Source organism: Medicago truncatula, chromosome 1, assembly GCF_003473485.1.
Source record: "Medicago truncatula cultivar Jemalong A17 chromosome 1, MtrunA17r5.0-ANR, whole genome shotgun sequence".
Classification (NCBI taxonomy): Eukaryota; Viridiplantae; Streptophyta; class Magnoliopsida; order Fabales; family Fabaceae; genus Medicago; species Medicago truncatula.
In genome coordinates this window covers 37,347,312-37,370,351 of record NC_053042.1, presented here as the reverse complement: position 1 = coordinate 37,370,351, position 23,040 = coordinate 37,347,312, and the positions used below count along the sequence as shown (strand labels likewise).

The following is a 23,040-nucleotide window of genomic DNA, read 5'->3' as shown; positions in this document are numbered from 1 at the left end:
TAAGTACCAAAATTGCTCAAAAATAATTAAAGGATTAAAAGTGTACAATTGAAAAAGTAGGTGGAAAAATACAATTAAGTCATTTAAATAGTGAAAGTCTTAATTGACTGGATCTTAGTTTTTTACCCTTCCAATAGGAAAAGGAGTTTCTCATTTTAAAAATTCTTGTGTCCTAGTTTCATTTTATTTCTTTTATGCTCTTTTATTATTATTGTTGCCGGGATTGACTTTTCAATCAATTAATTAGAAAGAATTGTGTCCTAGTTTAACTAGCAATTTCGATATTGTCAAATTGTTAACGGCCGTGGGTATTAATTTTTAGAAATTGCTTGCCACTTCGCCTACATACCAAAAAAATTAAAATAATATCATAATGAGTTTCAAAATGCATAAGATTTCCAATAAATTTCTTTTTTTGACAGCAAAAATTTCCAAAAAATTGATCTTCTGGATTGAGAGCAATAACATATTTGTGCGTTTTACATAGCTATCTAGTAGCATGTTAGTGAGTGCCTCAATATTAAGCTTCATCTATTCATTATGAATTCATAGAAATGTCTGAAGTGAGAAACTTCAAGCATATGTATGTTACAGAGAGTGAACAAGGGCTACATATGTGTACAAACAATCTAAAATGAAATTTATTGTGTACCATACATGCACAAGTATACCTCAGTAGTCTCGCTAGAAAGGGAAAAACAAAATATATCATTGCTTAATCAAAATGCGGATAACATATGGAAGAATACCACCATGATCAATATATGCCAACTCTACCTGTAAATTGAGGCTTATAAATAAGTAATAAAGTGAAGCAATTGTGTAAATCAATCTCATATATCATGTTCAGGATATAATATATAATATAACTCCTATCAATGTTAAAGAAAAAGGAAATGATCTTATGTACCCTTGTATCAAGGCAAAGCTTGCATGTAAAAGATTTGCCACTGTCTGTGGTGACATTAACATCTTGACCAGGTTCTATGTCATTAACTCTTTCTGGAAGATCCACCGTGAAACGCTCGAGACCTGTCAATTGTAGTGTTTCCGCATCATCACCAGACTTGAAGCGAAGAGGAATGATCCCCATCCCAACAAGATTACTGCGATGAATTCTCTCAAAGCTCTTAGCAATCACTGCTTTCACCCCCTATATAGTTATTACGTACAAACGTCTGATCAACATAGATAAGATTGAACATCTGCGTAAAACTTTGTTTAATATATACTGGAACAATTTACACTGTTAATATAGAATCATTAAACTCAAAAATATATTGAAACAACAGTATTTTGTAAGGTGTGAGCTTACAAGTAGGAGAGGACCCTTCGCAGCCCAATCTCGAGAGCTTCCAGTTCCATAATCTGCTCCGGCCAAGATAATGGCGTCCTGATCAGCTTCCTTATACCTCTAAGTTATAAGCATGAAGTTTTTAAGTAATTATTTCCACATGAGACTTAACAGTTACATAACATTTGTAAAAAGTGAATTTTCATAATGCTTATCCAAGTGTTAAATATTAATACTAACCATTGCTGCATCATACACTGTCATTTTTTCTCCTGTTGGAATGTGAACTGTTTTTGGACCCACTTCTCCATTCAGAAGTTTGTTCACAAGGCGGATATTGGCAAATGTGCCTCTTACCATAACTTCATGATTTCCGCGACGACTTCCATAAGAATTGAAGTCTTTGTGATCTACGCCATGCTCAATCAAGTATTTTGCAGCAGGGCTATCCTTGTGGATACTCCCTGGAGGAGAAATCTGATCTGTGGTAACACCATCTCCAAACTTGAGCAAGCAATAACAATCCTTTATCCTATGAAGACCAGGTGGTTCCATCGTCATGTTCTTAAAATAAGGTGGCTCGTGAATGTAGGTGGAGTTTGGATCCCATGAATAGAGAGTTGAAGCAGGAACTGAAAGCCTATCCCACATAGGATTGCCCTTTGTAATAGTCTCATAAATGCTCTTGAACATGTCAGGCAATACATAAGTTTGAAGAGCCTATATGCGTGTAACAAGAAATATACATGTCAAAGTCTAATTATTAAATGATATTCAGAGTAAATTAACAATATTACATTGATCTCATAGCTTAATTTCTGTTTTTTTCTACCTTTGAAACCTCTTCATTACTTGGCCAGATATCTTTTAGGTACACATCCCTTCCATTCTTTCCTCTTCCTAGGGGCTCTTCATAGAAGTTGATGTCAACCTGAAATGTAAATTGTCCTTGAGCTAAAATTTAAATTAAGCATGAATTTAAAAGTGTAGAAGATTCAAAAATCATTGAAATGATTCAGGAAAACTGAAACTCGTATAGTTACCAAGTGTTTTTTTTATAGACAAATGGTAGTAATGATATGTTATGTTTGTAGTCGGGATTTCAACTCTGGACCTTATTCTCAAACTCCTTTGAGAAAATTCATGACTGCTTCAAGACGAAATCCAATTGCTACTTATTGTACTTTTTTTTTTGTCTATCTTACAAGAGAGAAAAAAGTCTTACTCATTCAAGATGTTTTTAAATTACATTCAAAAGTTAACTGTTATATCATGAAAGCATAAGAACATAGACAAACCGTGCCGGAAAGGGCATAGGCAACAACTAATGGAGGAGAAGCAAGGTAGTTTGCTCTTGTTAACGGATGAACACGACCTTCAAAATTTCGGTTTCCAGAAAGAACAGAAGCAGCAATAATGTCTGCAAAGGTTGGAACAAGAAGTTTAAAGCAGGGTCGTGGTTATTAAGATATAAAATGAAAAAGAAATATCTGTATTATCTTAATGTGTACCATTTTCTGAAATTGCAGATGCCACCGAGTTATCGAGTTCTCCGGAATTTCCAATACAGGTTGTGCAACCATAGCCAACAGTGTGAAAGCCCAACTGATTTAGATATTTTTGTAGGCCACTACATAAAATATAAGCAAGGTATGTTCTTAAAAAATAAATATACGTGAAACACCTGAAATGAAAAGACAAATGAGTAGGTATATATCGAAAACCTCTGGATTAAATATTCGGTAACTACTCTTGAGCCAGGAGCAAGACTTGTTTTAATCCATCGCTTGACCTGATATAAAATCACATGGAAACAACATATCAAAATGATTGATATTATAGTTAGACTATCTAGCCAATCGGAATCGAAGGTTTGCATCCAAATTTCATTTTGAGATTTCAGACTAACCTCCAAACCTAGTTCACAGGCTTTCTTTGCGACAAGACCAGCACTAAGCATTGCACTAGGGTTTGATGTATTAGTACAACTTGTAATGGCTGCGATGACAATACTTCCATGCTTAAGGTTAGCATGATGTCCTTGGAAAGAAAACTTCACCTCTTTATCCTTTTCTCCTTTTGATATCCCATATCCCTGCTAAAAAAATTAATAATATGAAAAACTAAGAAAAATCAGTTTAACGTAAGCTAAAATAAACAGCACGATAGCACATTATAAGCTCCAGTCCAGGTCACCTTGATTCCAACTTTGTTTTCAAGACAAGCATGCCAATCTGCCTTCATGTCTTTCAAAGGAACTCGATCATGAGGCCTTTCAGAAAGTATAGAAGTGTAACAAGATAAGAAAGAGACAGTACAATAATATAAAGGAATACAGGCGTTAAACTATGTCTATTAGTCGGTTATCATACCTTTTGGGCCCTGAAACACAGGATTCAACTTCTCCCAAGTCTAACTGCAAATTAGATGTGTATACTCTCTCATGGTGAGCCTGGATGACAGAGAAGTCTACATGACCTTAGATCCACAACTTCCATCATTATCATAGAGTACTTTTTATCGAAAATAGAAAATGTTACCTTGTTACAACTATTGAACAATCTATTTGCATATAAATATGATTTTATCATTGAAACCTGAAAGCAAGTAAACATGATTAAATAATAAATTCTATGAATGTGAAAATAAAAGAAAACCATTTTCGAGAAAAAATGTAAGAGAAAGAATGTCTCACTGTCTCTTCACTTTTTCCGGTCAATCTAAGATATTCCAATGTGACATCATCTACAGGGAAGAAGGCCATTGTTGCCCCATATTCTGGACACATGTTTGCAATCGTAGCCCTATCAGGTAACGACAGTTCACCAACGCCTTCACCTTAAGATATATTTAAATAGGCTCACTCATTTGTGCAGATGTTGTGAAAGTTGTTCTTAAACTCTATCCTATGCAGTCTCATCATATAATTAACTTACCCTAAAATTCAATGAATTTGCCAACAACACCATGCTTCCGCAACATTTGAGTCACAGTCAAAACCAAATCAGTAGCTGTGACACCGTCAAGCAATTTCCCAATCAGCTTGAATCCAACAACACCAGGCAATATCATACTCATCGGCTGTCATTCAAAACTAGAAAAGAATCTCAATGCCTTATGATCACCAAAACTAGAAGGAAGGAAATCATCGCTAATTCAAACAGGGCCTAAACATTTTATAACATATTTTACCTGGCCAAGCATGGCTGCCTCTGCTTCAATACCCCCAACACCCCATCCAGCAATTCCCAACCCATCAATCATTGGTGTGTGGGAGTCCGTACCGATCACACTGTCAGGGTAGAGAATGCCGTCGTTGTTAAAAACTACTCTTCCAAGGTATTCAAGATTTACCTAAAAATTCAATAGAATGTCTTAGTATAAGTCCATTTATAACTTACATTTTGTAGTGGTTAACAAGTTTATGAACAAGATTTTCATTTTAAGCAATGGTATCTACCTGGTGGACTATTCCAGATCCAGGAGGAACAACAAGTGTGTTATCGAAAGCAGATGAACCCCATTTAAGGAAACCAAATCTCTCTTTATTCCTTTGGAACTCAAATTCTACATTTGCTTGTACTGCATTCTCTGATCTTGCTACATCAACCTGAACCGAATGATCTATAACAAGTTCCACTGGAACCTACATGCAGTAAGTCCAAAATTTTCAACTTAATCCCGACAATTGATCATAGTAACCATAGGAGACTTCACTAAGCTTTTCTAAGAAAATGTTAGATGGAAATCACACATTCAACGGCTTAGGGTTGAGTAATTTGGTTTCCAAAATTAACGAAATTTCAAAAGAATATTTGAAAAACATTAGTCCTTTTGAGTCTGTCAATTAGTCTCAAATTATGTTATCGAAGATTTAATGGACTAAATTGTCCATTCTTATTTCATGTGAATACAGCTCGGTTAAGTAGCTATAATTAGACATTTGATATTCTGGGATGTGGGTTTGAACCCACAATTTTCCACTTCTCAGCACTTAATATGTGTGAGTTTCGCCCTTAGGCTCTTCCAAACCAAAAACAACATCTTTTCCCACATTTCTGGAAACTAAATCAATTATTCACCTAAAAAAATTCAATGCATTTATCATAAGAACATGAAGAACAAACCAAAGGGCTAATCTTGTTAGGATCACCACCAAGATTCTTCATGGCATCCCTCATAGAAGCCAAATCAACAAGAGCAGGAACTCCAGTAGCATCCTTGTCAACACAAACAAATTAACCTTAGTACAAAAAAACCAAACACAAATATTCTAGAATTTCAAACAAAAAATACCAACAAATAAGTCATGAAAATGGAACAAACCTGCAAGAGAACACGAGCAGGCATGAAAGGAATTTCAGTTTGGTTTTGAGATGTGTTCTCCCAATCAATAATATTTTCAACATCATTCTGAGTCACTTTGAAGTTGTCACAATTACGTATTGCAGATTCTACAAGTATCCTTATGGAGTATGGCAGCCTCTCTTAAAATGCCAAATAAACAATGAGCTTAATTTCGAAACAATGTGAAGTTTTAACCGATCACAACCAATCATATATAAATCCATAGACAATTCATTCATGTATGAAAGGTTAAATCTTAGAGTTCATAGTTCATACATACCAATTCTAGAATCATTGAGTAAAGGCAAACTAAAAAACTTTCCATATTCATCACCACCTCCAGGCTTGGGAAGACCAGTCAATATTCCTTTGAACACATGTTCAGAAGCTAAAAAAGTGGATATAGTAATTAAACTGGTTAGTATATTAATGGATTAAATTTAAGTTTCAGAAACATAATGAGAAAAAAGTATGTAATGTAGTATAGTATAGTATAGTATAGTGATCATACTCAAGGTAGCCATCTTTCTATCCAAACTTAACTCAACAGCGAGTAACTATTAAAGGAAAAGGCTTTCATAGATTGAATTTCCTATGATATTTGTCATGGTTGGAGAGAAAGATATATATTTATAATATTACAATGAAGTATGAAAATGTTGAGTAATATTAATGGTGTCTTTAAATAAATGAATTCATGGTTCTTTACTAGACACCTTGCTGCAATCCAAAATAGAGACCCTATAAAGGGTACACGTACGTCCTTCCATGTTTCGTTTAGGCATGCTTTTCTTGACCAAGAGAAATCGTGAATCTACCATTATAATTTTGGACAATTTTCTCTAATATAAGTTCTTATTCTCTCTTATTCTTTTTTTTATTGTATTCTGAGAGAAAAAGAATATTAGTGATAAATTATGGTACAACTATCACTACTCATTCACTAATTAATATTTTTTAGGTGTTCGTCTCAAATTAGGTGTCATATTTACCATTTTTTTGTTTTGAATTACTTGTTCTTTTTATAATATCAATATAATATTTACTATTTTTTTCATTAATATATTTTATTTATTGCATTTTAATCATCTAACTACTACACTAACTACAATTAATAATGACTTATTGATGTGTTTAGCCCTTGCAATTAGGCGGCATTTAAAAATTCGTCCCTGTAATTGCTAATCCTGGCATTTTAACCCTGCAATTGTTAATCATTTAAAATTTCGTCCCTCTCCCCACTTAATCACTGCCACGCCACATGAAATTCCAAATTTATCCCTGGATTTCCAATTCTTTCTTCAATATTTTGTCCTCTTCTTAAGGGCAAAATTGGAATTTCATGTGTGACAGTGATTGCCACGTCATCAAATTAGTGACGTGGCAGTGATTAATTTGGTCCAAGGACCAAATTTTAAACGATTAACAATTGCAGGGTTAAAATGCCAGGATTAGCAATTACAGAGACGAATTTTTAAATGCCGCCTAATTGCAAGGGCTAAACACATCAATAAGCCATTAATAATTATCTTTTGGGGTTCTATCTTTAACTTGTTTGTAATGTATACTATTTTTGCTCCTTTTAGGCACATTGCGCTTCGAATGGGTGTTTTTTTTTTTTTTTTTATCTATGGTGTTTTTGGCCTTTTGTAAAAAAACGTGTTTTTATAAATGAAACATTTATCATTAAAGTCAACACTTGTAACCACTTTTTTTAATAATTGTGTAGAACTCAAAAGAGACACATGAGATTTAGGTAATTAAGTTGGCGACAAGTTGAAGCTGCAATGTATTTTTTTGGTTTCAAATATTTATTGATCATCCAATTTCAACAAGTGGGTTTGTGTCAACTTTATTGCCAGGGGAAAATTGCTTTTTCGGGACCTAGGAATTGCTCACAAGCAACTTGAACCTCCAAAAACACTCCAAACGGCATTTAATTATTGTTTGTTGTCGAACTATAGTTACAAACTGTTACCAAGAACGACGATTACAAACCCGTTTGTAGGAATGGTAGTTAGGAAGTTGTTGGAAGAATATGTGGTAGTTTGTGTTGGTCTAGTTGTGTTTGCTGGAACCTTGGAACGTGCTCCTCTCAGAATCTCTGATTTGATTCTCCCTGCTAATTCTGGTGGACTAGTTTGCCAGCAGCATCTACTAGAAATTTAGAATTGGACAATTGGTCACTCACACACTTAAACACTCATTCATTTGAACAAACACACTTTCCCAAGAATGTAAATCTTAAACCAACAACAAACACCCAATGGAGTCTCTAGCTTTTTTTGTTCTTGTTACGGTTATTGTGATTCTTGTTTTTGTGCACCAAACTTACTTTTGACTTCTAAATAAAGAGATAGGATCTTCTCCATTTGCTTAAAATAAATGGAAAATGTCATTTGGTAAACGATAGATACGAAAAAGTAGATTGTGGGCCCTACCATTAAGTGAGTCTTACGGCTAAAGATCCTCCCCATTTATAAAAATAAATGGAAGTTACAATTTAGAGAGAGATAGACACAAAAAATAAGTGGTGGATCATATCTTTAATTGAGTCCTATCATCATTAATTATTTTTTTATTTTTTGTGTGTTTTTATATCTCTAAATGGAACAAATGAAAAAAAATTATAAATGGAGAGGATTTTAACCCAAGTCTTACCACTATTAATTTTTTCAAATTTCATTGTGTCTCTATCCCTCCAAATAGAAGAAATGGAGATGGTACTAAATAAAGAGGATCTTAACTCATAAATAACATAGGATCTCAACGTGTTCAGTAGTTGTTAGTTTTTTTTAGTAGACAAATATTAAAATAAAGATATCTAGGGTAGTAGAGTGATGTCAAATGTAAAAATAAAATAAAATAGAATTATATGTGATATATGCGATGAAACTAAAACTTCAAGGATAATCATAGTATGACATACATAAATACATACTGAGAGGAGCTTTTATTATAAGAGATGAGAGGATTGAATAAAAACCCTTGGATTAAGTTTAATGGTTGTGATTAATTTACTCATTGAAAACACAATTCACACGTGTTTTGTGTTTCTTCCTCAACTAGTTTTTAACACTCAACTAGTTTTGTGTTTCTTACTTTGATTGTTAAAAACTAGATGAGGAATGAGGTACTTAAGCCTATGAAAAAGGATTTTAGTAGAATATTATGTATAATAAGGTTAAATAAGATTTTTTTGCCTACAAAATTTCTAAAAGTTATTGATGGTCCCATAAAAATGTGATAGTTTTTTATCTCTACCAAATTTCCGACACACAAATCATCTTCCTAGATCTAACCCTAACTGTAGAATATTATGACACTTTTTTTTCCATAATATAGCCGCATTCTCTCTTGAACCTCTTACTGATTTGGTTGTTGGAGCACATGCAAATACATCATTTCAATATCTTTTTACATCGGATCTCACCCGACAAATCATCTTCCTAGGTCTAACCCTAACAAGCATCATACAAAATATATTGAAATAAATATACAATTTTTATCATGTATTGTATATTTATTGTCACTATCTTCTATTTATCCATGAAATATATATTTTAATTCTTGTTAATATATTTCTTTTGACTTGTATAAATCAATATTAAATGTATTTATATCTTCATAATATTCAAAATACAATCAAAATAATCGATAAAATTACATAAAAATATATTATTAAAATATTTATTTGGTTAAAAACAAAAATCTAAAGACATATTCATGTGAAACTCGTGGAACACACATATAATATTTCTATATGTGACATAAATTTTTAGGGAGTATGTGACATAAAATTAAAATTGTAGACTTTGAAATTATAATAATTCTCCAGTATGTTATTGTACTCTCCCAGATGTGATACTCAAAGAATCAACGAGGAATCCATTGACACCTGTAATCAATACACTTATGAATAAAATATTTGTTGGTTCCACGTCTTGGACAATTGTCATCAGTTTTACATATAAGTTCACCTGTTTAAATTTCAAAGATAATAAAATAACATTACTAAAACATAGAAATCGTTGTGTAGGAACTAAGAAGTGAAGAAGAAAATTCTGGAAAAAGGATGAAAGAATATCTTACGATAATGTTCATTTGCAATGAAAAGAATTAAACTCATAGCATAAATAAATTTGATTATTGCAGACATATTTTTCATCGTAAAACATAGAATATTCTTTGATATATTTATAGTGTATAAAGTTCATTCTTTTTATACATTATTAAATAATTCTTAGCACTCATAAAGTTGTAGAAGCCATTTTCAAAATTATAATCAATATTAAATATTTATTTTTGTATTGTTTGTCCTTTTAGCACAACTAATAAGGAGGTCACATGATAGTAAGGAATTTTTTAACATTTCGTGATAGTAAAGGGAATTTTTTTTAACCTTTAATTACTCTTAACTTTTTAATTTTTAACCTTTCATGGAAAAATTTCTTTTTGGACCATGGTAAAAAAAAAGTTTAATAAAAATGATTCCAGTTGTGGAAACTAGTTGACAATTTATGGTAACTTTTTTTTATATATCTACCAATATATGGAAACTAGCTGACAATGTGCTCCCCTTCGTTAAGTTTAAGTAATGGGCAACCTCGTTTATTTGTCTCTGAATAGTGACACCCTGTCATAACAATATTTCAGGGTTTTTTATGAGTCAATTTTACAATATTTTAGGTGATTTTTTTATATGTTTTATTGGAACAAAATTGGTTTGTACAATTCCTCTAGAATTTTGATGATAACAAGGTATTAAAGAACAATTAGATATGCTAATATATGATCAAGTGTGCAGGACCATAGATTAAATTTTAAAAAGATATGAACATGTATAAGAGCATCAGAAGCACAAAGAGAAGTTAAAAGACTTTGGTAGAAGATCTGATGAAAGGTAAACCATAAGTCAACGTCTTGGATCAGAAGAAAGGAAGCAACTCATAAGCTAAAGATCTGCATCAGACTTTGAAGACCTCCACTTTGAAGTACAGAAGATCCTGCGGGACCTAGAAGCCACGTCAAATTTATCATTTTCTGTAGTTGTCTCTATCAAGACTCTGATAATACAATTTATCTTCTTCTGACCACGTGTATAAGCAAACAAAGAACTTCAAGGACAAAGATAATGAGCGGATAATTCCAGTTTCAGCAAAAAAAAATTATGAATGTCTAATCAATGACATTATCCATATCAGGCAATGACCCAACTTCCTTGATTTGAAATTTCTCAACGATTCTTAATGCGCTGACACTCTTCTCCAACGTCTCTCTAATCTTTGCTTATATAAGGAACTGAAGACTTGAAAAATGATAACAAGACTGTGCTATCTTTAACTGTGCCCTTACTCTATCAAATAAAAAAATGCATAGAACACTTAAGAATTTCTTAACAAATTTAGAACTCCTTCACATACAAAGTTACAAACTCGTGAGTTTGAAACAAAGATCACTAGCTCACGGTTATGAAGTTCCATCAAATATTCAATTTGAATCATCATACTATTAAAAACTGGATCTTGTGTAGCAGCAAATATCATACTATTATTATGTAGTATCCACACAAACGTTTGGCCAATATATCATTAGGACTAGAGAAGGTTTGGTTGCTTTCATATAGTAGTATGTGGTATCCACACAAATTAACGTTTGCCCTAAATGGCCAACTCGTGTTTGATTCAATGCTTGGAAGTCAAAACAACTTGATCAATATATTGGGGGATTTGAAAACGAAATTTAAGCTGTAAAATTAACTCATTTACAGGTTACCCATTTAATGTTTATTTTTTTGTTAATAATAGCACATTTAATGTTGATTGATGAGTTTTACATTTGCTTTCGAAAACAAGTTGTACATTTAATTTTTGCTTTTCATATCCATGCCTATGGGTCCTTCAACAAAAATATCCATGCCTATGGGAAAGATAAACACATACTAGTAAGGGTTGAATTGAAAGGCAAAAGAGAAAAGCCAAATTTTTTATTTGAGAGTGATAGGAAGAAAAAAGAGTTAAATGCGTGCACAATTATGCATATAGCAAATAGGTTTTGATAGAAAAAAGACATTATGCATATAGCTACTTGATATTGTTTTATACGGTTTGAAGATATATATTACACACAAGATCAAAATTAATCTTCCTAAACAAAAATCTAATAAATAAGTGCACAAATCACTAGTAAGTTGAGTTAATTATAGTGTAGGTGAATAATTTTTTATAAGGATGTACACACATGGTCTCCAATGAAAAATGGATTGACCCTAGTGTGCATAGAAATAAAATTTTGTAGGATATATATATATATATATATATATATATATATATATATATATATATATATATATATATATATATATATATATATTCAAAGAAAAAAGTATGATGAGTTAGTCTATACGTCCTTTTGAGCTTAACTCAGTTGGTAGGACAATACATAATATATGCAAAATTCAGGGTTCAAAATTCATCTACCATCGGAAAAAAAAAAAAAAAAAAGTCTATGCATATATTTAAAGGTGATGCATCATATATTTTTGGTGTAGTACTTTTTTCAATTATGTCATTTATTTAAACTTAATGTGTTTACCTTTTTATTCTTTTTCTTAGGAGACCATTTTATCTTTCTAATTTTTCAAAATTATTTAAGTGTGATATATGATAGAAAATTTATAACTAAATACAATAATATAGATATACAATTAAGAACAATAAAAAAATCAAACTATTGTCTTTCTGCTAGTATTAACATAATATCCTTGGGTGTGTATATAAAATAAATCAAATTGAAAGCTAGGTTAACAATTTGGACCTCTCTTCCATTATCCTCTCCTGTTATTTAACGTGCTATAGGATCTGGATGCCAGCCTCAGATTTGAATTTGAAGAAAGAAAAGAAAACAAAATTCATAGGACAATAAATTTTCATCTACCAAGCACATGCAAATGGCTCACCAAATTAAAGTGACAGCTTTCTTTCTAAACTTTGATGAATCTCTCTATAACGTTTAATAATTTTTAGGCATTACTGAGTTGGGTCTATTATCCTATAATACTCTCTTCTATACCATTGTCTAAATCGGTTTTAATTTATAGTAACATCTAATGCTAGATCTATATTAAAATCTTGTCCAAAAATAAACTAAAATATATAATGCAACATTCAATGATTCCGTCGTACCCATAAAATCTTGTCTGATAACACTTTTCAATTGTCAAAACAAGAAGCCCACAAGCGTGATAGTAAACTGTTGGAAAGATTTACACGTCGAATGATAATGCCTTCATTTTACAACAATAGTCACTATGATAGGAAAAAAAAAACTTATTTCTTAGGTTCATTGAAAATTGATGTATCAGATCTATATAATATAGACTAAATATAATCATTATTTGATGATTTTAAAAAATGGTCTTTTTGCTTATAATAATAATCAGATGGAGTATGAAGATTTCTCAATCTACTTCTATATATACTCAAATATGTTGAATACACTACCGGAAGTGGTTTTTCAAAAAACAACACTGTTATTTCTAGCGAAACAAAATATCACAAAAGTCTCGAGAATTTACTGCCACTTCTTTGGCGGAAATCATGGATGGGTTGGATAAAAGGAAGGGATATACTACGGTTACAAGCGTTAAAACTTATATTGCAGTTGTGACGTTTTCGCCAAGAAGTTTTTCGTGAGAAGTGGCATTATTCTTCGATAAAATAATGCATTTTAGAAAGACGGATTGACAGTCATCTTTTTATATTACACTTTTTTATAGATAAGCAAAAATTAATAGCAAAGAGTACAAGGATTACCCTAACCCATGTACATCAAGTCTTTACAAAGAAGACAACATAAAAATTACATAACCAATCATAAAAGCAATAGCTAGGGTTTCATTCTTCTAAAAGTCAGAATGTCACACAAAAATAAAAAGTTAGATATGAGTGGCAATATCCTGAATTTTTAAATGTTAGTATAGTTATTTTATACACACAGGGCATCTGCATTAAACTCTAAAAGAAATATAATTTGCGAGAAATATAAGTACCTAACCAAATTTTGATAATTAGCTTTGATTACTTAATAGTAATCGATAGTGCGATTTACAAAACTTAACATTGAGCTATATATATTAGATTAAATCATAAAACACGTATAATAATATTTTGAATGATCAAATTATATGCACATAACTTATACTATAATTATGTATATCTTATTAAAGAAACATGTACGGGATGCTTTTTCATTCAAGCACCGTCGTGTATATCTTATTAAGTACACATGATATCAATGGAAAACAAACTGCACCGTCATTGAAGTTACGTTGCTCTAACAGTTATGTCCTATTTGACATTTGTGATACAAGTTTGGTAAATGAAAAGAAGTTTCGACATGATGAGAGGTACCAAGAACAAAATTGTCACTTTTGTGTCAGTGTGTGTCAGCTTGATCAAGTTGTACAAACAAAGGTTTAGAAATTAGAAGTTTAACTTTTCTCCTTTTGTGTGAAAAACAGGTGCAACGAACACGGTGAATAATTGAGCAAAAACAGTGTGCATGCATTAAATGCTACGACCTGCTATTGTTAGTAGTTGAAACCAATTAAAGTGATAGAGGGGCCAACATAGTATAACATATATCCTCTTCCGGGTTATAAAAGCCTCATGTTAGCTTATGCATACTACACCAACCAGGATAGATATCAAATAGAAAGTGTGAGTGATTTGATATAGTAAAGATGTTGCTAGGGAACAAGAAAGTGGCTTTATTGTTATTGCTTTGTCTACATGCTTTCGTGGTCAATGTGGTTGCAAGGAATGTAAACAATGATGATGAGAAAAACCTTGTCGGGTTTGGCAAGGGAGGTGGGTTTGGAGGTGGATTTGGTGGTGGAGGAGGAGCTGGTGGTGGCGGCGGCGGCGGTTTTGGTGGAGGAGGAGGATTTGGGGGTGGTGCTGGTGGTGGAGGAGGGTTTGGTGGTGGTGCAGGCGGCGGACATGGAATTGGAGGTGGAGGAGGGTTTGGTGGCGGTGGAGGTGCTGGTGGAGGACATGGGATTGGAGGTGGAATTGGTAAAGGAGGCGGACTTGGTGGTGGAATAGGAAAAGGTGGGGGAGCTGGTGGAGGTGGTGGTTTTGGAAAAGGTGGAGGAGTAGGAGGTGGTGCCGGTGGCGGCTTCGGAAAGGGTGGAGGACTTGGAGGTGGTCATGGTGGGGGCATTGGCAAAGGTGGGGGATTTGGAGGTGGTGGTGGAATTGGCAAAGGTGGTGGTGTTGGAGGAGGTTCAGGTGGTGGCTTTGGAAAGGGCGGTGGCCTTGGAGGTGGTATAGGTAAGGGTGGTGGTGGAGGTTTTGGAAAAGGTGGCGGTGTTGGAGGTGGAATTGGCAAAGGTGGAGGTCATGGAGGTGGTGGAGGCTTTGGAAAAGGTGGTGGCATTGGAGGTGGAATCGGAAAGGGTGGAGGTCTTGGTGGTGGTGGAGGCTTTGGAAAAGGTGGTGGTGTTGGTGGTGGAATTGGCAAAGGTGGAGGCTTTGGAAAAGGTGGTGGTGTTGGTGGTGGAATTGGCAAAGGTGGAGGACTTGGTGGTGGTGGAGGCTTTGGAAAAGGTGGTGGTGTTGGAGGTGGAATTGGAAAAGGTGGAGGACTTGGTGGTGGTGGTGGATTTGGAAAAGGCGGTGGCATTGGTGGTGGAATTGGTAAAGGTGGTGGTTTAGGTGGTGGTATTGGAGGAGGTTCTGGTGGAGGTGGTAGTTTTGGAGGCGGTTCTGGTACTGGAATTGGTGGTGGAATCGGAAAAGGTTTTGGTGGAGGTATTGGGGGTGGTTCAGGCGGAGGTTTTGGCGGCGGTGGTGGTTCTGGTGGTGGCATTGGAGGGGGATTTGGCAAAGGTGGAGGTTTTGGTGGTGGTGCTGGAGGAGGTTCTGGTGGTGGTATTGGTGGAGGGTTCGGCAAAGGTGGAGGCTTTGGAGGAGGTGTTGGTGGAGGAGAAGGAGGTGGTTTTGGTGGAGGGTTTGGCGGGGGTGGCGGAGGAGGTGGAGGCGGTGGAATTGGACACCACTGAGCGTCGACGTTGATATTACTTAAGTTAAACTTTATAGTATAATTATCATTTCTATTGAACTTGCATTTTTTATGAGCCGATGCTATATATAAGAAATGTTTGTACGAGCGAAATTAAAAGTGTTATTATTTAATCATGTATCTTATCTTATTTATATATGAAATTTTCTCTAATATATTGAGTGAAAGAATTAGTTATATTTATTTACTCTATTTTATTATCTTGAATATTAACATCCGAAGACTCACTTTCAAACTTTATGACTGATGTTAATGTTCTTCATCGCTTTGATTGATAATTATAAGTGAGAATGTCAATTTTTTTGACAATATCATATATCACAACTACTCATGTGTGTGACTTTAGAAGATAAAAGATATCATTAAAACACTCAACCAAACATAAGATGTACAAGGTTCATGGAACAATACAATGTTCCTTGATTTCCAAATATACAACTGACAAGCATACCAAATCGTACTGAATCTCAGCCTGATTGTTTTGGCTGCATTTTATCAGTCCTGCATTAAAGAAGAAGGTATTGTAGTTGCTGACCAAAAAGAAAAAAAGTGTTGTATTATTTAAAATATGTTTACTAATTTTGTTAACAAAGTTTATTATATCTTTGTCTCAATTTTTTCTTTTTTTAGGAAATATTGTCTCCATTTCTGTCACTCTTAATTCATTCTTTATCATAAGAAGAGCACTATAGTAAAATAAAATGAAAAAGTGTAAATAATCATTTTTAAGATAAAATTGATGAAGTCTACAATGTTCTTTTTTTCTTTCTAAAGTGGAACACTCAAAGTCTTATATAATAAGGCATAAATAAAATCCTTCAAATTCAACACATGAATTTCATATAGCATTCACTAAAAGCATAAACTTCACAATGTCTACAAATATACAGTGATAAAGTACATTCATAAATTAAATTTACTCTTAAAATAAAGTCCCTAACATGTGAGTTTTTACGTGATATGGTTTACTGATGTTGTCTGTTGTAAATTTTGTATTATATTATATACTTCAAAAGTTTTATATATATATATAGTGTCTCAAATTTTCTAAGTGAGAATTATAAAAAGTCATTCGTGCGAAAATGATTTTATTTTCTATTCATTGCGAAAATGATTTTATTTTAATCTTATTTGATGCTTGCCTTATTCCAACACTATCCTTATGTTTCTATTGTAGTAAGCTTTTCTCCCTATTTTATATGAGATAGTTACATTTGATTCGCTAAAAAGTAGAGGATTAAATTAGACAACTTTTGTACTCTCTTTGATTTAGAAATTGATCATGGAACTAGACAAAACAAATGGTAATGGATTGAACAAAAACAAGAATGTGTGTCTCTCATTAAACTATGGGATAACTTTTTGCCTATAGTAAAAACTATTAAAAATATCAAAATATCCTCACTCTCCAGTACCGTTATGTCTTGTCTTGTGTTGTTAGAGTTTATGAGTCGATTTAACATACGCAAAACAAGTTGAGGTAAAAAATCGAGTCTAAAAACCTTTTAATCTAGACTTGGTAGCCACATTCAGCCATCAACCAAGAGTTGATTCGATTGTTAGCCGATTCGACATCAATTGATTCTAATGTCAATTATTTTGATATAGTTATAGTCAAATACTTCCAATAAGGCTATAATAGCCTCCAAGTCCAATTAGATTTGGTAGTCATACTCAATCGTCAATCGACAACAGATTTGGTTGTTAATCGATTTTGTATCAACTAATTGTGATGCAGCTGATAGTCAAATCATTTCACTTTAGCCTAGTAGACAATATATGATTTGACCATTTTTATTTTTTTTTTGGTTGTAGAGAAGTTTTAATAAAAATTCATCTTTGTTCAAGGAGATGAGTTATCAATCATCCCTCTTATTTGCCCAAAATTTATTTCTAAAACCCTTCATATTCAAAAATTAAACAGGATAGTGAAGAATACATACAATTTAAATAGATTGATTTAAGAATACTCTATTTTTAGCGTTTACGATGTTACTGGTGTTTACAGTCTTTTGACTTCTGGGGTTTCTTTCTTAACTTCAAAAAAAAAAAAAAACCTCATATATTTAATCTTGCTTTTAGGTCTCATTAAATGATGAATTTTTTTTTTTTTTTTTTAAGGGAAATATAGAAAATCATTAGACTGGTCATGTGAAACATGCTTCAAAACTCTAAGCTCCATAGAAAATTGAAGTTATAGATATTGACAATAAGACACAAAAGACAAATATGCATGTAATAATCAAACAATTAGGACCAATAATTGGTTAATGAGGTTTACTAAATAACAAGAATCACACTTATTAAGAAAACTAGATCATAAGAATTTGTAGCATAGTTTTTTGTGTTTTTTTTTAAAAAAGTTTTATAGGAGGATGGAAAAACAATTTTCATTGGCTATTGGTTATAGAGAAAATGAAAGAGAGAAAATTAAATGTAATTTGTATTTCATTTTATGAGAATAAACAAAAGTTTTTCTTGGAAAAGATGATTTTTTTTAAAAACAAGATTAAATGGGAGAAAATTTTGTCTTTTTTACTTATATTTTGGAACAAAGAAAATGAATTTTTTTTCTTATATTTCGAGACGGAGGGAGTATGTTTTAATTACCTCTTGATCAAAGTCTAAATTATCACAGTCTCCTTCTCTTATTTTTAATTTTTTTGGTGAAGTCTCCTTCTCCTATAAACCGGATAGTTAACAACAACAAAATTACGAGTATAAAAAGTCAAATTCACAGGAATTTAAATTTTATTAACTTTATATGTAGTTTCCATCAAACAAATCACATCAATTAAGAAAATGATAATAGTGTTAAATTTAATAATTCATTTTTTTCCTAATGACTATAACGGTGCTATTAATTTATCAAAATTATTATTAATTAAATAAAAGTGAAAGGACAAAAATTCTGAACAAGTCATGTTTTAGTGTTCTACACTTTAGGTTGAACATTCAAACCTCAGACTTCAGGGGTTAGATATGTATAATTTAATGCACTGTGACATAACTGTTACAACGACAAATTGTTTGAAAACTTGTAACATAACAACCAGTCAAACTCATGAAAACATTGAAAATTACCAAAACAGACAAATAAAAGGTTGTTGTAGAAAGTATTTTCAGCTTTGGATTCTTTGCTTAACAAGAGAAAAAAATCATTGTTACACTTTCATTGTGGGTGAATTTAATAGGATAGTTGCATGCTTATTTCATTTTGTCTAGTGGGCTCAGCCTATACTTTAGTGTAATTGATTGAAAAGTTACCTTTTTTTCTTCCCACTTCTTCTATGAGTTGTAATGAACTTATGATGAAATCATTGTTCTTCTTTCTATATTGCTATAAAAAGGGTTTTCTAACATTTAACTCTAGGTTTGTATACCATTCTCTTTCCCTTTTACAGCAGCCTCTATTGAATTCAGTATCTATAATATAGGTGTAGTTTTATAGCTTCTTATTTTTTTTTTTTATTTCTTTGTTTAATTTGTTGATCAGAAATTTTGGTATGTAAATGATGAATTTTTTGCCAAATTCTTTATGAGTTAGTTAATTTGGTTTTGTTATGTTTGTATTGATAGTGAGATTGTTAAAATTACCGTTAGTCAAGTAATTTTGATAAAAGTTACACTCTAGAGCCTTAGAATCATTGTCACCGTGATTTTTCCAAATTCACGGTAAATCGAAATATAGACTAAATAGTTTTAAACCTTGAATTTTGTTAAGTAATTCAAAACAAACATATGCACAAAAAGTGTCCATGTTTTTTTAAAGTTGTTATCATGCTTTATTGATGATGTTTCAGGAAAGTAGCATGAGAGCTAAGAGTTTGATAAGTAAGAAAAAGTTTAGCATTAGAAGGGAATTGAGGAAGATGATAAAGTGTGTGTGTTCAAAGGAGAAGTTAAGTGTAGATGAACTGAATTATTCATCAGAGTCCCTTGCAACTAGGGATTATTCAGCAACAGCAAGTGGTTATTCATCTCGTCCAGGTGAAAATGATACAAAGTTGGATAATAGTAACATTGAAGAAGCAGAATCATCTCTACGTGAAAGTGGTTATTTAAACTATGAGGTTGGATAAACTTATTTCTTTCATCTTTTATTGTATGCTTTTCATGATGTGAAGCTCCCATGTACTTAGACCATGTTTGGATGAACAGTTTAATTAAGTGTTTTTAGCTATTTTAAGTGTTTTTATGAAGCTAGATGAACTTTTCCTTATAGGAAGCTAGAGCCTTGTTAGGAAGACTTGAGTATCAAAAAGGCAACATTGAAGCTGCACTTCATGTATTTGAAGGAATAGATATTGCTGCTGTCATTCCAAAGATGAAAATGTCTATATCTAGAAAATGTGAATCCAATAATAAACGCAGTCCACAACGTGATTCAGTGCCTTCTATGTCGATACATGCTGTTAGTTTACTTCTTGAAGCTTTTTTTCTCAAGGCTAAATCATTGCAAACTCTTGGAAGGTTTCAAGGTGCTTTTCTATCTTGTTTCTTAGTTCTTAAGTAACTATATACGAAATCATCATCTTAATTATTTTGCACTTTATCTTCAACCGTTGTAACGTGCATAGTACCAACACTTATATTCAACTACTTCTATTTTTCAAATTATTACTTGTGTCGACGTATCAGTATCAATGTAAGTCTGGTGTTCATGTAACAGTGCTTGATAAATTGTAGTTTCTGTAAAGATTCTTCAATCATGTGATGTGGACAATGCATAGTTTACAACACAATTGGTTTGCACTTCATGATTTTTATTGTGACTGTAAATTATTAATCTGCAGAAGCTGCTCAATCTTGCAAAACTATTTTAGACACAGTTGAGTCTGCATTACCAGAAGGTTGGCCCGAAAACTTTGTTTCAGATTGTAAATTACAAGAGATAGTAACAAATTCTGTAGAACTGCTTCCGGAGTTATGGAACCTCGCAGGCTCACCTCAAGATGTTATCTTATCATTTAGGAAAGCCTTGCTTTATCATTGGAATCTTGACACTGAATCAACTGCAAGAATACAAAAGGAATTTGCTTTGTTTCTTTTGTACAGCGGCTACGAAGCGGACTCTCCTTCGCTTCGCTCTCAATTGAACGGTTCGTTTGTGCCAAGAAACAACATAGAAGAAGCTGTTCTTCTACTTCTGATTCTGCTGAGAAATTCTAAAGATCGCTCAATAATTCATCACCTTTCTTTCGCGCTGAGTGTTTGTGGTGAATTCATGACACTAGCTCAACAAGTTGAGGAATTACTTCCAGAAACAATGGAGAGAAGAGAAAGATATTACACTCTAGCTCTTTGTTACTGTGGTAAAGGTGAGCATATAGTTGCTTTGGATCTTTTGAGGAACCTATTGAAAAATAGAGAGAACTCGGTATACTCGGATTGCATAGAGGAATTGCTATTAGCTTCAAAAATTTGTGCAGACAACAAGGTTTGTATCGAAGACGGAATCAAATTTTCAAGCAAGGCAATTTCTCAAATGCATGGAAAGTGTAATCAAATAGAAGCTATTGCAAATTGTTTACTAGGTGTTCTACTGTCAGCAAAATCGAAGTCAGTTACTTCTGAATCAGAGAAAGTTTTGATACAATCTCAAGCATTCAGTGCTTTAAAAGCTTCTGAGAAATTGATGAAGGAAAATGATCCTTACATTGTTCTTAATCTTTGTCTAGAATATGCTGAGCATAGAAAGTTGAGAATTGCTTATGATCACGCAAAGAAACTGATTAAGCTGGAAGGTGGATCGAGTATTAGCGGATATATACTACTAGCGCGGATTTTATCGGCTCAAAAAAAGTTTGTTGATGCGGAGATTGTTATTGATGCTGCTTTAGATCAAAGCGGAAAATGGGATCAAGGAGAATTGTTGAGAACTAAAGCTAAGATTCAGATTGCACAAGGAAGATTAAAAAATGCTATTGAGACATACACTTTTTTTCTTGCGATTCTTCAAGTCCATAATAAAAATCTAGGAACTGCAAATAAGGTTATGAAGGTACACAGTTTTTAATAAACGTAGAATATATTACTTTGTTGATTCTTGAATAATACAAAGTACCAATGGAAAAGGAAACTTAGAGAAGCTTCATTTTAAATCTATGTTTTAATACAGCTATGATTATGTTAGTTCTCTGATTTCTCTTTTGTACAGTGTAAGAGAAATCGTGACAGAAGACTAGAAGTGGAAGTTTGGCATGATTTAGCCAATGTGTACACAGCCTTGTCGCGGTGGCATGATGCCGAAATTTGTCTTGCTAAATCTCAGGCTATTGATCCATATTCCGCTTCTAGATTGCACTCCACAGGTATATATATATTGCTTATGTTAAAATTTATGTTTACATATTTTTGATGTTTTCGAGTAGAATTAATTTGACTCCAGAATTGATTCTGAACTGAAGCTAGAACTTGGAGCTTTTGAAATTCATTTATTCAGTTTCAAGACAACTTTCACAACATTTTTGTATAAGTTTATACCGAAAGCAATTGTCTTAACAAAATCTGTGTAATGTTAGAAAGAACATAATTGAACACAACAAAAATGCAATCTTAGCACCTGTTTGGTTTCATGGTGATGCACTATTTCTCGTGTCCCGATGTTTCCTCACCATGATATTTCAGAAGCTCCAATTGTTAGGAGTCAATAAATGTGCGGTGATGTGGTGGATTGCCGCAGACACAAACATGAACTTAATATTATTGAAGCTTAACATCTTCAGATACAATATTCTTCATGTAGTAATGTTCATCATTAAGTTAAGTTTATGCAGGTTTACTTAATGAAGCAAGAGGTCTTCATCAAGAAGCATTGAAATCATATAAAAAAGCATTAGATATTGAGCCAAACCATGTGGCAAGTTTGATATCAACAGCTTGTGTTCTGAGAAAACTTGGCGGTCAATCATCATCTTTAATTGTTAGAAGCCTTCTCACCGATGCATTAAAGCTTGACACAACAAATTCATCTGCATGGTACAATCTTGGACTTCTCTACAAAGCTGATTTGGGAACATCAGCATTGGAAGCTGCTGAATGCTTTGAAACAGCTGTTTTTCTTGAAGAATCATCTCCCATTGAACCCTTTAGATAATAACACCTTTTATTTTTATTTTGGTGTGCTTGTAAAGTTGGTTTATTAAATTCTTTTTTGATAAATGAAATAGTAAAAGGAGAAAGTACTAAGGCAAGTGCTTCATATTAATTTATGTAAGTAATCATTTTATCATAATCATAATAATATAAAGCTTACAGAGACACAAAAACAAACCAAAGTGTCCATAAGGGATTTCTAAATCCTAGACACT

General features: G+C 32.8%; 2 protein-coding genes, 1 long non-coding RNA gene and 1 pseudogene across 8 annotated transcripts; 2 read left to right on the top strand and 2 right to left on the bottom strand.

Moving 5' to 3' along the window:
* Positions 1 to 506: 506 nt before the first annotated feature.
* Positions 507 to 6,261, bottom strand: LOC11423137 (aconitate hydratase, cytoplasmic-like; annotated as a pseudogene).
* A 3,020-nt stretch (positions 6,262 to 9,281) lies between these two features.
* On the bottom strand, positions 9,282 to 9,859 carry LOC11423136 (uncharacterized). Its single transcript, XR_003008827.2, has 2 exons — positions 9,734 to 9,859; positions 9,282 to 9,621 (listed from the first exon to the last, which is right to left on the bottom strand). It is a non-coding gene; the product is annotated as an uncharacterized lncRNA (long non-coding RNA).
* Positions 9,860 to 14,111: 4,252 nt separating this feature from the next.
* LOC11433290 (glycine-rich cell wall structural protein) lies at positions 14,112 to 15,906 on the top strand. 3 transcript variants are annotated; one of them, XM_039828542.1, is made up of 3 exons: positions 14,116 to 14,874; positions 14,911 to 15,120; positions 15,169 to 15,906. In XM_039828542.1, exons 1-3 carry the CDS (start codon positions 14,385 to 14,387, stop codon positions 15,705 to 15,707), a joined length of 1,239 nt encoding a protein of 412 aa, XP_039684476.1. In that variant the 5' UTR covers positions 14,116 to 14,384; the 3' UTR covers positions 15,708 to 15,906. The 3 variants fall into 3 exon arrangements, with proteins under 3 accessions (XP_039684472.1, XP_039684476.1, XP_039684478.1); XM_039828544.1 differs by having other exon boundaries at positions 14,911 to 15,168; positions 15,217 to 15,906; XM_039828538.1 differs by having other exon boundaries at positions 14,112 to 14,874; positions 14,911 to 15,906.
* A 2,788-nt stretch (positions 15,907 to 18,694) lies between these two features.
* LOC11421348 (protein NPGR2) lies at positions 18,695 to 22,964 on the top strand. 4 transcript variants are annotated; one of them, XM_024780940.2, is made up of 6 exons: positions 18,695 to 18,904; positions 19,531 to 19,800; positions 19,953 to 20,208; positions 20,524 to 21,731; positions 21,888 to 22,041; positions 22,507 to 22,964. In XM_024780940.2, exons 1-6 carry the CDS (start codon positions 18,710 to 18,712, stop codon positions 22,824 to 22,826), a joined length of 2,403 nt encoding a protein of 800 aa, XP_024636708.1. In that variant the 5' UTR covers positions 18,695 to 18,709; the 3' UTR covers positions 22,827 to 22,964. The 4 variants fall into 4 exon arrangements, with proteins under 4 accessions (XP_024636708.1, XP_024636714.1, XP_024636711.1 ...); XM_024780946.2 differs by having other exon boundaries at positions 18,813 to 18,830; positions 22,498 to 22,964; XM_024780943.2 differs by lacking the exon at positions 18,695 to 18,904 and adding an exon at positions 18,911 to 19,100 and having other exon boundaries at positions 22,498 to 22,964.
* The last annotated feature ends 76 nt before the right edge of the window (positions 22,965 to 23,040 follow it).

Coding starts and splice junctions, on each gene's coding strand:
- LOC11421348 (XM_024780940.2), top strand. CDS start 18,710: ATGTATAATTTAATGCACTGTGACATAACTGTTACAACGACAAATTGT. Junction 18,905..19,530: donor ATCATTGTTACACTTTCATT/GTGGGTGAATTT, acceptor ATGATGTTTCAG/GAAAGTAGCATGAGAGCTAA. Junction 19,801..19,952: donor GTGGTTATTTAAACTATGAG/GTTGGATAAACT, acceptor TTTTCCTTATAG/GAAGCTAGAGCCTTGTTAGG.
- LOC11433290 (XM_039828538.1), top strand. CDS start 14,385: ATGTTGCTAGGGAACAAGAAAGTGGCTTTATTGTTATTGCTTTGTCTA. Junction 14,875..14,910: donor TGGTGGGGGCATTGGCAAAG/GTGGGGGATTTG, acceptor GAATTGGCAAAG/GTGGTGGTGTTGGAGGAGGT.